Raw genomic sequence first — 16,465 nt, 5'->3', positions numbered from 1 at the left:
CCTTCTCCTGTCCCCTTTATTGCTACGGGAGGGAGAGCGAGCGGCGGCAGTCCCAACTCAGCATCTCCCTCCACCCTTTTAACGACCTCTTATCTGGGGTCACTACAAAATAAGTCACCTTTTTTTCCCCCTTCCAGCTATTGCATTTTATTTTTCTACCTCGCACGGCAATATATTGTTTCTTGTTAATTCCGCATATTAAAATTAGGATGCACTTTACAGTCATAACTACGAGTACGGGATACTACGAGACCTTCGAAGTTACGAGAGTTTTGAAATGCACCATCAGTTTGACTACGTAAATAGTAATCCTAAACTAATCTGGTTATTACGAGTGCTTCCTTGTTGGCTCTTTCGTAAGAAAGAGTGATTTAAATGGCATCTCCAAACAAGGAAAAATGCAGTTAGTTGGAAGGAAAAAAAGGTTCACGCAGTAAACAAAGGCTGCAAAGCGAGCTCGCAGCTAGCTGTCGAGAAAGAATGAAGGCTGTTGTGGGGTAGTGGTGTGGGGGGAGGAAATTTTTTTTTTTTTTCTCCTAACCTAAGTTTAAAACTAAGTGTATTGGGAAGGGGTGTCTGGTTGCCAACAACATGCTCCCTTTCTCTCTCTGTCGGGGCGCTGTGAAAAAGCAGCAGTCAAGGCATTCCTTTTTGGTTTAAAGTGTGACAAATTGACGGGTGAAGGTGTCGGGTGAACGAGGGTCTGAAGGGTCAGGTAAATAGCTTTCTGACACAGCAGTAAAAAAAAAAAAAAAAAAAAAAAGTGCAGCTACACCCCGTCATTTTTTTTACAACTTCATAAAAAAATCAAGCACGGATAACCCGAAAACCGGATAATCCAGGCCCGGATAATCGAGAGTTTACTGTATATAAGGGTGTCCTCTGCGTGGCCTCCTCGCAGTTCATTCTCATTATGGGAATGGCTGTCCGTCGAGACGAGCAAATGTTAGCATGATTGACCACTCGGCGCGGTTACTATTGTCGATAGGCTGTAGATATGGTCTCTACTCGCCCTGGGTGGTTGCTAAACCTTCGGTCTTAGTCTCGCGTCGCATGAATATGTCAGTGAACGATCTTAGTCTTGCTCATGCTCATTTTTACGTTATGTTCACGTAGATTTGCCCGCAGCCGAGTGGAAATAGTCAGTGTAACTGCTTCCTTGGTCATGGTGCTGTAAGTTCAGGGCGATTCATGAGTCGCTGGTGGTGGTTCTTGTGCGGCGCTGTTACACTGGGCGCATGATACTTGATTCTTTAAATATTCAATGTTAGCATAGCTGACCTTTGCGCGTGTTCGACGTACGGCTTACACTACTACACATTTTAATCCGTGTGATGAATGTTAACTTACTGGTAGACCTGCTCTATTACTCGCGAGTAAACATATTTTATGTACTATTGATCCTGCTTGGAGGCGGTTGGCTTTATTGTGGGCGTAAATATATTTATATATATATTCATGTTAAGAGCTGGTGGTCTTAGAACACTTTTTGAGAGCTCTAGTTTAAATATATGTATTTGTCCCTGTTTATATACTCGTGATTATCGTGAAGCCGTTAATAAGCAATCGTGAGTGTGGTATAGCCTTACGTTATTTCAGGAGGCACATTTATTAGACATTTAGTGTACACGTAATTTCTTACGTATATTGAAGCATTACGGTTATGTGGAATGTATCACTAGGAAAAATTGTGATGTTAGTCTCTTGCCTTCATTTGTTAAGCATTGAATATATAGTAAAAGATGGCAGTTAATCTCTTATAAAGATACCTTTCTGATGTCGTATGTTCGTTCTTTATTGTACTTCAGCTGTGATGATTGTAAATTTCATATAAAGAAAATATATATTACACTATCGTTACCTAGCCTTATGTCTTTTTGTAGCCAGTTACACTTCTCATAGTAACACTTCTGACTGTTGCCTTAATATCATAGATATTTCGTGATTTCTCCTGCTACGCAACACGTGTAGTCAATCCTTTCAGTAGAGGATTGGTTACACACTAACAGGATTAGTTCGTTTAAGCACTAGGTCTCCTATATTTAACTTCGTTATTCGTTTCGGCTTCTGTAGCTTACTTCGACGTTCTGCAGCTAGATGTAGACGAGCTGTAACAAACTTCTCTATTTGTTCCCTCATATCTTCGCTTATCGATTCTGGTTCTTTCGTGTCTTTATCGTGGTCGGGTAATATGGTAATCGGTAACGCCTCTGATCGTTCCGCAGTAATAATCTCATGGGGTGTTAATCATGCCGATTACCGGCGCTAAAAGTCACAATATTTGATGTAGACTTAGCCAGTATCGGTTCTATGCCTTGTGGATTTGCATAGTAGGTGATAGGGTTGACGGGTTCTTGTCTCGCAAAATACCCTGAGTACTGCGATGAAGATGAAGGTTGATTCTGGAATGTGTTCTGTGAGAATTGAATAGCTTCATTACCGGCGGCTTCACTTCTCAGTTGGTTAACCGATAACTTGCTAGGGGAGTTTGTTTTGTGTGGCTGTCGGTTCCGCGGACTGCCGGATGACTTCGCCTCTCCTCGAATTTCGTAATAATGTTTCGAGTTGTCGTAGTTTTTACTTGAATATTTGGGCAAATGTCTGTCGTCCTTATAGCGCGGCGACCTGGGTCGCCGTCTCGGTGAGGTAGGCGGGGTTCTAGACTGTTCGCCCCTACCTTCTCGCCTAGGCGTTGAATCATAAATAATTCCTCCGCGTCTGTATTCTCCGCGTTCCTCGCTGTTACGCCACGAGCGGTTGTGTTTTGGGTGTTCAAACTCGCGCGACTTCAAACCTCTATGGTAAACATCGTTGTTGTTACGGCCTGAATACCAAGTGTTTCGTCTATGGGCCGGCTTATTCTTGCCCCAAATTAGACTGTTCAAGTGCGGCGGTTTACGTTGGTTGTTGTCTGGATAATTTTCATTACGCCGCTGATTCCAAGGCTGATACAGCGGTGGTTGTCTGTTTACCGGTGAATTTTCAGATTCCTCTCGCTGGCTATTTCTATTCTGAAGGTCGAGCCTGTCGTACGCGAGTAGCTGTTCCCTGAAATCTGCTATTCCGTCAAAGCTTCTACCTGTCAGATGTAATTGGTAGCGCATCGGAAGTTGGCCTAGAATCATTGTCACTCATGACAACGTCTAGATAACGTGAACGCTCAAACATGTCGCTTAAATGAGCCTCCAGCATTTTGTTTTTCTTTGGATCGTATTTTTCGCCGTGTAACTGAGCACGTAAATTCCCCTGAATTTTTAAGCTCCAGTGTTGTTGTAGGAAAGCTGCTTTAAACTGTCCAAATGACACTATGGAAGTTTGGTGAACTTCCCACCAATAATACGCGGTACTTTTCAAACAGTTATTCAAACATCGCAATTTTTCTGTGTCCGAAAGATTAAATCTCTCTGCGTACTCTTCAAATAATTTTATAAATTTACGTGGATTTTCCGTTGATTTTGAGGAAAATACTGGCATTTCATCTGACCAATGCCTAGCAGGGTGATTTAAGGCTGCTGTATCCACTACTATTACTTGTTGTCCGGTCGCAGTGTTGGTAATCACGTCTTGTGAACGGTATGTAGGCGTAACCTGGTGTGACGACGCGGATGGGTCTCGCTGCGCTGACGTCATCGTTTCCGCCGCAGACGCGCTCGTTGTGTCAACGTTTATCTGTGTATGCGCTGCCGCTCCAGACAATGACAAATGCTGCACGCAGTTCTCGAGCTGGATCAATTTCCTGTTCACGGTTCGAATGTCGTCTGCACTACTCGCTTCATGTCGTTGTAGCGCGGTATTTACGTTCGCGAATTGTTTTTCGCTAAGCTGAACGTAATGATTGAACTGTTCCTCTGCAGCACTTTTGCGACCTCTATGCACGTAGTTTCCGTGTTAATTACGTGTTGTTGTAACTCGGTTACTTGCGCATCAATTTCCTCAAATCTGTTCATTACCGTTTCACGAATGTTATGAACTTCCTCCTGCGTGTCGCGAATTTGTGTCGCTAGTTGTCTGGTTACGTCACCAATTTTAGCTTCTACTTTGTCTATCAATTCAAAGTGTTGTCGCGCTAGCTCTTCAGACAAATTTTTAGACTGTTACGCCGCTTCGGATCTCTGCCTAGCCATCTCGTCAGATAATGTTTTTGCCTGTTCGAGTTTCTGTCTTAGTCATTTCGTTAGATATATGTTCGGTTACTTCTACACGCTGGGATTCTAACGCAGTATTAATTTGTATAGTAACCACATTCAATGCTCGCATTAAATCCTCCATGGAAATATTATTCGTGTTTTCTTTAGCTGCCTGCACAACTGGTTCGGAAGTGTTACTTTCCTCTATGCGCGCGGGTTCGGGAGCAAAGCTAATTTCCTGACCTGCCTCAACGCTCAGTGTGGGTGTGTCCTCTTTGTTTTCGTTTTCAACACAGCCTAGCATTTCTTTCTGGCCCTCGACTGATGTTTCCTCCTTGTCAGAGCTGGTCTTTTTGTGCCTCAGGAAATACATACCTTCGTCGGCCATCTTGTAGTGCTTCCGACGTACTGATATGCTACGCTACAGTAAACTACACAAATGCACTTTATGTAGACTGTCCAGTGCGCGTAGACCCTCGTCGATGCCCCTAAGTTGGATCGCCACTCTAGTTATACCGTGGTGCTCCTTCGTTGTGGTAGCCACTGTAATAAACCTCTCCTCGCTCTGTATTATATGGTATTTGACACTCTCTAATTAATATGATGTGTTCTCACGGGGTTCTTGGCGCCTACCCTCGTCGCAGTAAATACCAGGAAAGCTGCTACTGGATGGTCTAACCAGACTGATAGTCCAGCTAGCACGTCACTGCCCTGTGTTACTGTCCAGAGAGTAATTATGAAAAGGAAATTTAATAGTGTTGTGTGAATAGTGGAAATTTGCATATAAATGAAATAATAATAACTGAAAAACATATGATTTTAATGGGTTCTTGAATATGGGTGTGAAGTTACTGTTATCATGTGATTAAGCGAGAACAACCAAGGTGTCAAACCTAGGTGTCGGTAATTAGATGCAAATGACGTCACTGGAACACATTGAACACCATGCCGGGTCTAGTTATACGCTGTCGGAGGCTTGAGGCTCTCTTCACAGGACCTCCAGGTGGTCTGCTGCTACACTGGAACACTGGACGCTGTAAGCTGTAATTGACGAACTACAGAAGGTCTGAGGTAGCCGGGTATCTGGCTGAAGACTCGACTTCCCTCTCGTCCTATAAAAGTCTGGTTTAATCTGGATCGGTCTCACCAATCGTCGTGGCCGATCGCAGCTGGCGCTGACATCAGTTGTCTGGAACCACTACGGGACGAAAACGGGACCGACGCGGAAGTTGGCACTCGATGTCGCAGATACTCCCTATCTAGGACTTATTTAGTCCAGATACAATTCTCTCAACTCGTAGAGCGGAGAATTCTAAGTAGTACACGATCGCGGATGACGCGAATCTTCTATTCCTCGGGCGGCAACCAAGGCTTTGGTTCGCCCCAGCCCGAGAAACGTCTTCCCGCTGCAAGATGGCGATGGCGTCTCTCCTCCTTATAACTCTTTACTTTTAGTCCCTAGCAACCAAGGAGCTATAGCTATCAGCAAACTGAATAGACTGCATAGTGAAATAAAACTTGGATGTTAGCGTGTAAGAGTATCGAACTAAGACCAAATGAATTAAGTTTCCAAAGAATAATGCTTAGAAGACCCTGAAGTTACAAGTGTGTTGTCTCTGGCAAAAGATGTGTTATATCTGTTATACCTTGGTTGTCCTCTTTACAATAAAATAGTTAAATACATAATATTCACTCATGGAATATACAATTAATGCTACAATAGTAATAAAAAAATAATAATATAACTGTAAACAGTTGTACTGGTTACAAGGCTATGTTTATTTTAAAGTGTAAATTGAATTAAGAAAAATGCTACCATTTTTATTTTTTTTCTATTGATTAAACTTTAATGACAAGTAACTGAAATACTTCTGACACTAATTTTGAGGTTGAAATATTTTTTATATCTAAGAGTGAAGTCCACATGTATTGAATGTCCGCATCTACTAAATTTTTTCGTTGGTCCCCTGAAAAACGATAGAGGTTTGACTGTAACAATATACCGGTTTCGCATATTACACTCCAGTATTACTTCATGATAACGTGAATTATTTTTTCTTATAGGTATATGTTTCCATATTTTATTTACTGGCATCGCAAATTATACTGCACCAGGTGGGACTATAGTCTGCTTCACGATACCAAGAAACTTTTATTTGAAAAAAAGACTTTTTCACCACATTAAATACAAATATCCTTAAAGAAACTAGTTTGAAATTATAACCACTTTATGATTACCTAAACCAATATTTTGTCTAAATTAAATACGCAACTGTCACCTAACACATGACATGATATAGGCTGACGCCGACCGCCTATGCTCCTCTATGTCGCATAGACCGCTATGCCTCATCAGCGTCTCACGAAAGCGTGTGCACCATACGCGCTCGGGTGTGCAGCGGAGTGTAGGAAGTGCAACGGGGCGAAAGCCACGTAATTAGTGTCACGTCGGCGGAGGATACCGGCCAGGTATGGCATATCCCTCCGCCGAACTACAAGTGTGTTTATGCATTTTTTCCACAGGAATGTATTAGACTTTATTTTCATTGTTTAACACTTTATATCTTCCAAAATTATGTTTCACCGTGCACCTTGTCCCGAACCTGGCCGCTTCAGTTTCCCGCAAAAATCACGTGTTTTCCGCGGGAGGGCTGGCGGGGAGGGGGGTCGCGCGCGGTGAGGGCAGCAGTATCCTTCCAGAGCTCACAGAGGCCGGCACCCTCCGCACGTCATGGGACCAGCATTTTCTTTATTTTCACTGACATGTAGTAAATATGTAGTTGAGCGGTATTTGTGAAAAAAAAAATGTTAAAAACCCGAAAATACCTTTATTATATGCGCCGAAACTTCCTCTTTTCATTAAAAGTGGCGGAGGTAAGAAATTTCAAATACATTAGGCGATATCAAATTTTTAATTTTCATCACAATACCAGTGCATTCATGTGGCATTCACCATAGTTTTTTGTTCACGAGTATCTATTTTTTTATTGGATAATGATGTCACGTGATTGTTCGTGATAGGCCAGAAATCAAATGAACCAATACGTGATTATTTAGTTCATTTATTGTTTAAAACTGTGTTTAATTACCGCCTCCAAATTAGGTGAGTTCTTAACGTTTCTAATTTTAAAGTCTTATTTGTTATTTGAATATTTCTGCGCAAGTAATAAGTAAAAAAAAAAAATAATTACGTGAGATCCTACTGTCCATCCTTTGTCCTGGTTGGTTAGGTCAGTTCAGTTACATTATAAATAATTTAAAACTAAAGAATAATTAAAATTACCTAATTCACATTATTTTTAATATCACCTTAGTTTGAAAGTATTTATAATGTAACTGACCTGACCTAATTGACCATTTAAGTTTACTGTTCATCCTCTGTCCCGGTTTGTTTGGTCAGGTCAGTTACATTATAAATATTTTAAAACTAAACAGCCATTAAAATTAATTCACATTATTTTTAATTTCGGCTTAGTTTGAAAGTATTAATAATGTAACTGACCTGACCTAATCAACCATTTTAGTAATTACGGATTCATGAACACACGGCAAAATAACAAAAATCGCGACGGTCAAATGATTGCACAGGTCTTGTATTGCAAAATTAAAAAATTGGTAAATATGTATTGTACGGATTAGCGCCAAAAAAAATCGTACAAATGTGAAATAACTTTCATTATAACACGATGTTTTCTTGGACTTATCAGGCGTCCCGAGTGGTCTAAAAAGCTCAGGGGGCCGTGCTGTGTCGAACCTCTGCCTCCTACCACAAGGCCGAACCTACCCCGAGATTCCGTACACTACACATTTACCGTACATAATATTCCTAAATTCACACGGAGGCAGCGGGGACGGCGTCAAGGCCTACACATAAAACAACTAAAAATCACAAAAAATTCACTTCCATTCAGCCCCACTTACCTTTCTTGTTTGTGATTCTATATCATTTTTTTCTCTTACAATTGCATCACTCGCTCCAAAACCAATTGCCATTCCAACATTCCATTTTCTCATCTCGCGAAACGGTAACCGTCATTCGTCTATTTACTAATGCTATTTCAATCGACTCATTCTTTCTCTACGCTGCACTTTTAAAACAATATGTTACAAATAAATCACCTAGCTCTTCCCTGGATTCAATTATACTTATATGCACACATATTAAATACAATTCTTGTAAGAATTTTAATTCCTATTGAGTAAATTTACTTATTATTTTCCTCAATACAACCATAGAATATATATAATATATAGAATTCTTCGAGCAAAAATATAAAATAGAGAACTCATTCGTCTTTTGTTTGGAAACCGGGATCTTAATCAGCTGATGAAAGGATACTCGCCGAAAAACTCCCATAAGAATCAATGAGAGATTTTTGTTAGACTTTGTTTGTGTACATAAATGTGTTCATTAAATAACATAGATATACATGGTTGATAAAGCCTGTCTAAATTGTTGGGAAATTACGTTATTTAACTCCAGGAATGAATCGTTGTTTAGGCTGTATCCGAATACCTAGGGATGCGTCCATTAAGTTCAAGTCCCTACATCTCTTTAACAAATGCACCCACAATTGAAAGGACGCATTCTAAAGGATGTACACAAGAGTCTAGCGACAGCAATGCGATTTTTTTTTTTTTCCTAACCTAACTAAAACTAAGTGTATTTTGGAGGGGTCCGGGTTAGGGAGGGACCTAGGTGCGTCTCAGGCCGAAGCCTATACGCCTAGTCATGCTGGGATTAGCCATGCAAGGAGAGGGTCGCATGCATCATGTGCTAGGAGGGGATTGGCCAGCCATGGCAGCGATTGGCGCCATGACTAACTCCCCTCACTCTTAAATCTAGACTATAACTAGAGATAGGTTGGGCCCAGGTAAAACCTGCATAGACACAGGGAAAACCCTGGGCACATTCATGCGGAATGCAAATTGGCATGCATTACGTGTAGGAGTTTACAGGAGACAGAGGATGGTCTGGATGAAGTGTTGGACAGAGTAGAAAAGAGTCTACCATGCGGGGGTTGGGAACTTGGACTCGTAGTCCGCTTTGCTTTTTATCCAGGACTGGATTTAGTGACCAGGGATGCAAGCGCCCCTGGTGGTGAGTGGTTGCACTGACCACTCACTCCGCCGCCAGTCAGCACCTAAAAAACTAAGAAACTAAAACAGAAAAAAGATAAATGACTTACAAACTAGGCATTTCGTTACGAAATATGCAAACACCCAACTCAGGGATGGACGTGCAGTGCTTAAGATAAAACTAAAATAAGAACTAAAAATATTTTTTTTTATTTTTTTTATTTTTTTTTAGATTTTTTATTATTATTTTAGAAATATATATTTTTGATGACTATTACTTAGTATCTAGGACTTATTACTAATTTACAAATCTCTAATATCTACTACTATACTACTAGTTAAATATAGAGGAATTGTCGGTGTATAAAGTTACAGGTGATTAAGTCAAGACCTATTCGCATTCTGGCATTGTTGCAAGCTTGTAATTCAAAATCCCATGTCTTTCAGAAACACAACCGGCACTGGAGGTGAAGCCTGCCAGGCGGGCCATGCCCATCGTACATAGGGAGTCAGCCCTAACACAACAGGCAGTGAACTCCCGGGAGCCGAACCTACACCTGCGTGCTTCGGACCATTTTGAATAAGCAAATTATTCGTTAATGTCTGTAATTTAAGTTTCAACTCGCGGGAGACTGATTGGCCGATCGCTCAGCCAGCCACAGCACACTACGGAGGTCTGTGAGCCAAGATTGAATTTGGCATTTTATATTTTCCATGCAACTCTGGATCTTGTTCGCCCAGTGATGAAATATATGGGTTTCTGCTATGGCACATTTATCATAGAATTTTTGCGCAGTTCGGAAATAATAATGTTTTAAAAGTTCGAGTTTGAGCTCTCTGTGCATAGCCCTTACGGGGCAATACACAGGCGCATCTGTCGCAATACAAATACTCTTATTCTGAATTCTCTGTAGCTTGATTAAGTGAGATTCCGCTGCTGTTGCCCACACCGGCACTGCATACGTGATTATTGGTTTTATTAGTGCGTTATAAATTATTATTCCGTTTTTAACAGAGCTACCTAAACGTCTGCTCATGACGGGGTAGAGGGTCATGAGCCTAGTGAAAGCTGTTTTTCTTTTCGCCTCTATGTGATCGCGCCATAGTAGTTTCCTATCCATGTGTACGCCTAAATATTTAACCACATTTTTGTGAGGAATTTGCTCATTGAAAAGTGTTAGTCGTGGTCTATCTTCAAGTGGCGGGAGATGTTTACGCGTAAAAACTATAGCTTCTGATTTAGTAGGGTTTACCTTAATTCGCCATTTTGTGCACCACTGTTCTATTGAATTTAACGCGGTTTGTAATCTGTCTGCTGCGAGTTCTAGAATACTAGATCTGCTAAACAATACTGTATCGTCCGTGTAGCAGCCAAACTGAACTGATCGGTGTGCGGGCTTAGGCATATCGTGGATATAAATATTGAATAAAACCGGCCCCAAGATGCTGCCTTGTGGGACTCCTGCTTTAATTATTTTTAAATCGGACTGTGCTCCTTCTGTCGTGACTCTAAATGATCTATTTTCTAAATACAAGGCCAGTAATTTAATATAACAATCGGGGAAGCCAGTTTTATATAATTTATAAATTAAGCCTTCATGAAGTACTCTATCAAAGGCTTTTTCTATGTCCAAAAACGCTGCGAGATTATAGCTATTCTGATTGAACGCAGTTATTATTTGTTCTGTCATACGGACCAGTTGATGCGTTGTTGAATGCGCGCTGCGAAAACCAAATTGTTCGTCCGGCAGTACGTCATTTTCTTTAATGTGAGTATTTAGTCGCTGTAGAATTATGCATTCAGCTACTTTTGACAATGTACTCAGCAGACTAATGGGCCTATAATTTTGGGGCAGTGTCTTATCTTTTCCGGATTTATGAAAAACTATCACATTCGCTTCTTTCCACTGCGATGGAAAATACTGTAGTTTAAGTATTCCATTTATTAATTGAGCTAGGTATTCCAAAATTTCATCGGGCAGTTTCTTAAGGACTACTGCCTGAATGCCATCGTTTCCCGGTGCCTTACGTGGTTTCATACACCTGATAGCCTGTTTAACTTCCTGAGATTGAGTTAAGTAAGGTTTTGAGGTTAAAGGCTGATTAAGTTTAATTGTAAGGTCTCTGTATATTCTGGCATTAAATTGCGGGTCACAGGGTTCGATATTAGGTTGAAAGGCTAATTCAAGGGTATTCGCGAAGGCTTGTGCTTTGTCTGTCGGTGTAAAAGCGAACCCAGTGCGTGTTTGTAGCGGAGGTATTTTATCTATCTTATGAAGGAATCGCTTTGTCATACTCCAGGTGCTGCCATCTTGCACCTGTAGCTGAGAGACTTTCGTCTCCCATTGGCTGCTCCTCCATAGAGTTATTTCATCGGAAATTATTTTCTGTAATTCATTAATTCTCGCTTTAATGTCGCGCTGCCTACGTCGAGTATATTCGCGCCTTAATCTATTTTTCTGAGAAATTAAATCCCTAATATACACCGGCAGTTCATCTTGCTTAAATCTAACCACCTTTTCTGGGATGCACGAGTTAACTGCAGTTTGAATTTTAACTGTAAGTTCAGTGACTGCTGATTCGATGTTATCTTTTGTTTTGAAGTTGGCAGCATCGGCTGCAGGCAAATTATCGACTAAATACGTCTGAAAGCCTCTCCAGTCGGCTTTCTTGTAGTCTTTAATTTTTCTCGGAGGACTGATGTCAGTGTCCACGTCATCGAATAGTTGATGTACTGGAAAGTGGTCAGACGACATTTCGTGAAAGACTCTGAGTTCGAGTCCCGTTTGAACTCTCTTATTTAATGCAATATCTAAAATATCGGGGTTGTGCCTTAGTACTCCGCTATCGTGAGTGGGCTCTGAGGGAGCATGTACTTGATAATTTTTGTTAGACTCGTGTCTTTGCAGCAGTAGGCCATTGGCTGTATTGCTCCGACAGTTCCAGTCTTTATGTTTGGCATTAATATCGCCAACTGCTAGGAATGTGGGAGCTGAGCCATATAAGATGTCCAGCTCGTTTTCAGTTAGTGACCTGCCCGGTGGTGCATACATCGAAATAAGCACAATTTGTTGTTTATTGACTTTAAAAGTAATTGCCACAGCTTCTAATTTATTAAATTCAGGTAAATGAAATTCACTATGTTGTATACTTCTGTGGATTAGTAGGGCAACCCCTCCACTTCTGGTATCGCGGTCGCGCCTATAAATAGTGTAATTTAAGATAGTTAGACAATCTGTTGGAATTAAGTGTGTTTCGTTTATCGCCGCGATTCTAATATTATGTTTAATTAAATGATCGGTAAATTCGATTATTTTATTTCTAATTCCTCGCGCATTCCAGTAAAGGATGGTACTTAATCTACTGTCTACGGGGGTAGTACTAATGGCAGAACCTAAATTAAGGGTGTGCAGCATTAAAGCTGGCCGCTAATGCTGTCACGAAGCCCGTGGTGGCTTTTATTTTGTCCTCTATTGACTTGGACGGATTACACCAAATAGCCATTAAAATGCACATTTGTTCCAGGATGTGTGCCAGGTTAGGGTCCTGTGTAATGGCATCCGATTGGCCTACGAGCTTCAGAAAGTCACTCGCGTCCATCGCTGGCTTCTCCGCGGGATTTAGCTGCGGTGAAGCAGTTGGCATTACTGTTGGTGAGTCAGTCTGCAACGGGCTGGCTTGTTGTTGCCCAGGCGCGACTTTCTTGGAATCACTGGGGGGAGTGGTGGAGTTGGGTGGCGCCTTAGTACCTGGCTGATACATCACTTGACCTTGCGCCTGGCCTTTACCGTTTTTGTGCCCCGAATGGTGTTTCTTCGGGGGCCTCTGGGGCAGGGGCTGGCCTCTAGGTCTGGGTGGGTTTGCCAAGACAGGATACTCCAGTTCATGCCTATCGCTCAGCACTGAATATTGGTTAGGGCTCTGCCATTGCGGGGGGGCGGGGTAGCTCGGGGCTCGCCACGGCTGCCTTGGGGGCTGGGGGCAGTAACCTGAGGGGCCGGCTTGTTGTGGGGGCGGGCGGACTTGAGCCGCGGCTGTTGCTCGCTTGTTTTCGCGCAATGCGCGTTTGGACTGCAGCTCTCTGTCTTTCCGCTCCTGTTGCGGGAGGTGACGCCAGTTATCCCTCTTGTAGGCCATGCAGCCTCTGTAATTGGCGCAATGCGGGCCTTCACATCGCGCGCACTTTGCCTTCGTCCTGTCACCTCCCTGGGGGCAAACCTCGGTTTTGTGCCCTTGGCTGCACCATCGGCACACAGGGGAGGCTCTGCAGCCTTTTGCGGGGTGGCCAAACCTCTGACAGTTGCCACATTGGAGGGGGCCTTTGGGGTGTCGATAGTCCTCAACACGAATGCTGAGGCCTCCGAATGACTTCAGGTCGTAAATCCTTTCTGGATTTACGGCCTTCGGGAGCTCTACGACTAACTTATTTATAGGCTGCCTTGTCTGCCTGTTGTACAGAAACCAGAAGTTCTGCACTGGAAGACCCATTGCGGTGAACTCGGCCTGAATGAATTGTTTGTCGGTACTGCTATGCACTCGACAAAACACAAACTTGTTCGGGATCTCGTCCCGTTGCAGCAGCACAGAGTGTTGCACTCCGGCATGCTCCAGTGCACGCAATGCCCTGTGGTACTCCTCTACAGTGGCAGTGTGAATCATGAGCTGGTCATGGCCGCGACTGACGCACGACCAGCGCTCCTGCAGTGCTGCATCCAGCACTGTTTTAATGGCCGGGTAGCTGTGGCCAGAATCAACAAATACATACAGGGGTTTCACCTGCATTTTCTTTGCCTGAGGGGCAGGGTTTGGCGGGGCAGGGCTCGAACCTGCGGGCGTGTTGGCGGCCGTTTGATTGGCCGAGTTGTTTGCCCTTCTGACGGGCTGCTTGCGAAGTCGCTCGGCCTGCTGCCTGGCGATCGCGGGGTTCGTCAGTGGGGGGCGCAGTCTTTCGTCCTTTCCTCCCGTTTTTTGTTTTTTTGAGACGACTGTTGTAAAGCCGTCGTCGCTAGACATTTATTGTTCGTCGTCGCTCGGCAGGGGCACATCGATGCACTCCTGCATCACCTGCTCGTCTCTTAACTGGTCAGTCATGTCGCTAGTTACACCCTACAACGCACTAACACCCACTGACCACGCACCCGGTATTAAGCCGGGTTGTGGCTAGGCTGTAGGGTTAGCTACAACCCGGGTTGTTTTGCACGCTTACACTTCTTAGAAAAAACCTGGGAATACCACCTGGCCTGTGTGCGAGCAAACAGGCTGTTCCTGGAATCTCGCAGCTCCGCTTGACGCGTCCGTCCTCGGCCAAGGCTCGAAGCGAACCGACAGCAATGCTACCGTCCTGCAACTGCCGATCCTCTCCGAAGTTGGCCGATCGGGAGCGCCTACCCCCTGGATGTTTGATTTCCAAGTATCTTTAATGTAACTATCCTAACCAAATCAACCGTCCACAAAGTTTTAAAGTATTTATAATGTAGCTAACCTAACCTAATTGACCATTAGTTATCATGTCCTTATCTGAAAATTACAATTTAATTAATAAATTTACTTTTATTTGCATTCATTATTCAAATATATTTATTACTTTTGAAATTATACGTGCTCGTATTTATTTTTACAAGTACAAAAAAAACTCGCACCTGCTGGGATTCGAACCGGCAACCTTACGATGAAATGATAACGCCGCTAAGCGCTCAGCCACGAGGCCATATTTGACAAATAGAAGTTTCAGATGACATATATGATCGTGCTGCCGGCCCCAGAACGAGCGTGAGCGGTGTGGCAGCCGGCCCCGGAACGAGCCAGTTGCCAGTTGCCAGTTGCAGGAAGGTAGCATTGCTGTCGCTAGACTCTTCTGGATAACAAATATCCGAATAGTTATACCTCTAGCGCCACCTGTCGCCTAGTCAATGTACTAATGTGGATTGGCCTTTTATATCCGTGATATCTAAGGTGAATCAGTAAAACGTAAATAAACATTCAAATGTAAACCATTTCGAATGTTGTCAATATATTGTTGGGAATATGGAAGAAAATTTGAATCAGGGGCTTGTTATAATGGGGCAGGTGTTGATAAACGAGGGAATGCAATTGGTGCAAGTGGCGAACGGATTTCTTCAAATAATCAACCTGTTGGACCACATTGAAGATGTAAGTTTTCTTTTTTCCCCTTTGGAGGCGATGTGTATAATTGTTGCGTTACTATTTCCCGTACCGTGGGTTGTAACATTGTATTAATGTACTTATTAAAAATAATTATTATAAAAAAAGAGTTTTTTAAAGTCAGTAAATTTTGTTCTTTATCTCTCAAAGACACGTATCTTACAGTTAAAACTTAAATTTAAAAAGATGTAGCTACTATCTAACAGCCTTCTGCTCAGGTTTTTTAATTATTAAAAATATATTATAAACTTGGGAAGGTGCCAAGTGTCGAATAAACTGTGCACTGTTATCACATGATTTAGAAACATTAGCAGAACCTAAAATAAGCATTTTTTGGAATTATATTCTAATTCTCATTTTATTTGTAATTGGTGTAACATTGCAAGACCCTGCCCTCCTAAATAAATAATTTTCTTTTAAACTTCTTTTTTGTATATGTAAGCAGTAATAAGTCAATGTTTTTTGAGTTGTTTTTTGAGTGATGTATAAGTTATGAAACAGTATAATCAGACGTTATGGAAACTCATATATGTTATTTTCACTTGCTATGTTTTTAAGAAGGTATTTATTATTTTATTAGACATTTTCAATCATTACTAATTTTTATGTAATTATTCACAAATGAGCCGCTCTACTAGATTTCTGTTTGTTTAGGCCTACTTTTTCAGGTTATTTGTAAATGATTTTAATTTTGTAAAGTAATTTGTATTATAATTGCTGTTTGTAGTGTGCATTAACGTGTGGAATGATTCTAGGACACGGGACTGTATCTGGTGTGATGGATAGAAATAGAGGCATGAGAGGCCTGTATGTGTAAGTGAGAAAGAAACAGTGCTTCCCCGCCAACCAAGATAAAGACGGTAATTCCCCCACTGCGTGGGAACCGAGTGGTAACTGCTGTCTCACGGTGTGGGAGAGAGAACGAGAATGGGAGTCCCCAATTTTTATGTAAAATTGAAAAGAGACAGATCAAGGGAAGCACCGAGTTATGTGTGTACAGGGTTTTTCAGGTATTGTAATTTGTTCTCTGATTGGCTTGTATCTGTAAGCGTGAATGAAGCGTGCGTGTGATTGGTCGGTGGGGTCATGTGATTTCT

General features: G+C 42.2%; 1 protein-coding gene across 5 annotated transcripts in view; it reads right to left on the bottom strand.

Moving 5' to 3' along the window:
- LOC134527255 (mitochondrial thiamine pyrophosphate carrier-like) overlaps positions 1-8,352 on the bottom strand; it is a 192,606-nt gene extending 184,254 nt beyond the window's left edge. For all 5 annotated transcript variants that reach the window (XM_063359774.1, XM_063359769.1, XM_063359771.1 and 2 more), the window contains exon 1: positions 8,049-8,352. Coding sequence is in view for 4 of the 5 variants with exons in the window: in XM_063359769.1 (XP_063215839.1) it covers positions 8,049-8,141 (93 nt within the window). In the remaining variant the exon portion in view is untranslated. The remainder of the gene's footprint in view (positions 1-8,048) is intronic.
- Positions 8,353-16,465: the final 8,113 nt, after the last annotated feature.

The sequence above is a fragment of the Bacillus rossius genome, chromosome 1 (assembly GCF_032445375.1).
Source record: "Bacillus rossius redtenbacheri isolate Brsri chromosome 1, Brsri_v3, whole genome shotgun sequence".
NCBI classification, from domain to species: Eukaryota; Metazoa; Arthropoda; class Insecta; order Phasmatodea; family Bacillidae; genus Bacillus; species Bacillus rossius.
This window is presented reverse-complemented; position numbering and strand designations above follow the sequence as displayed.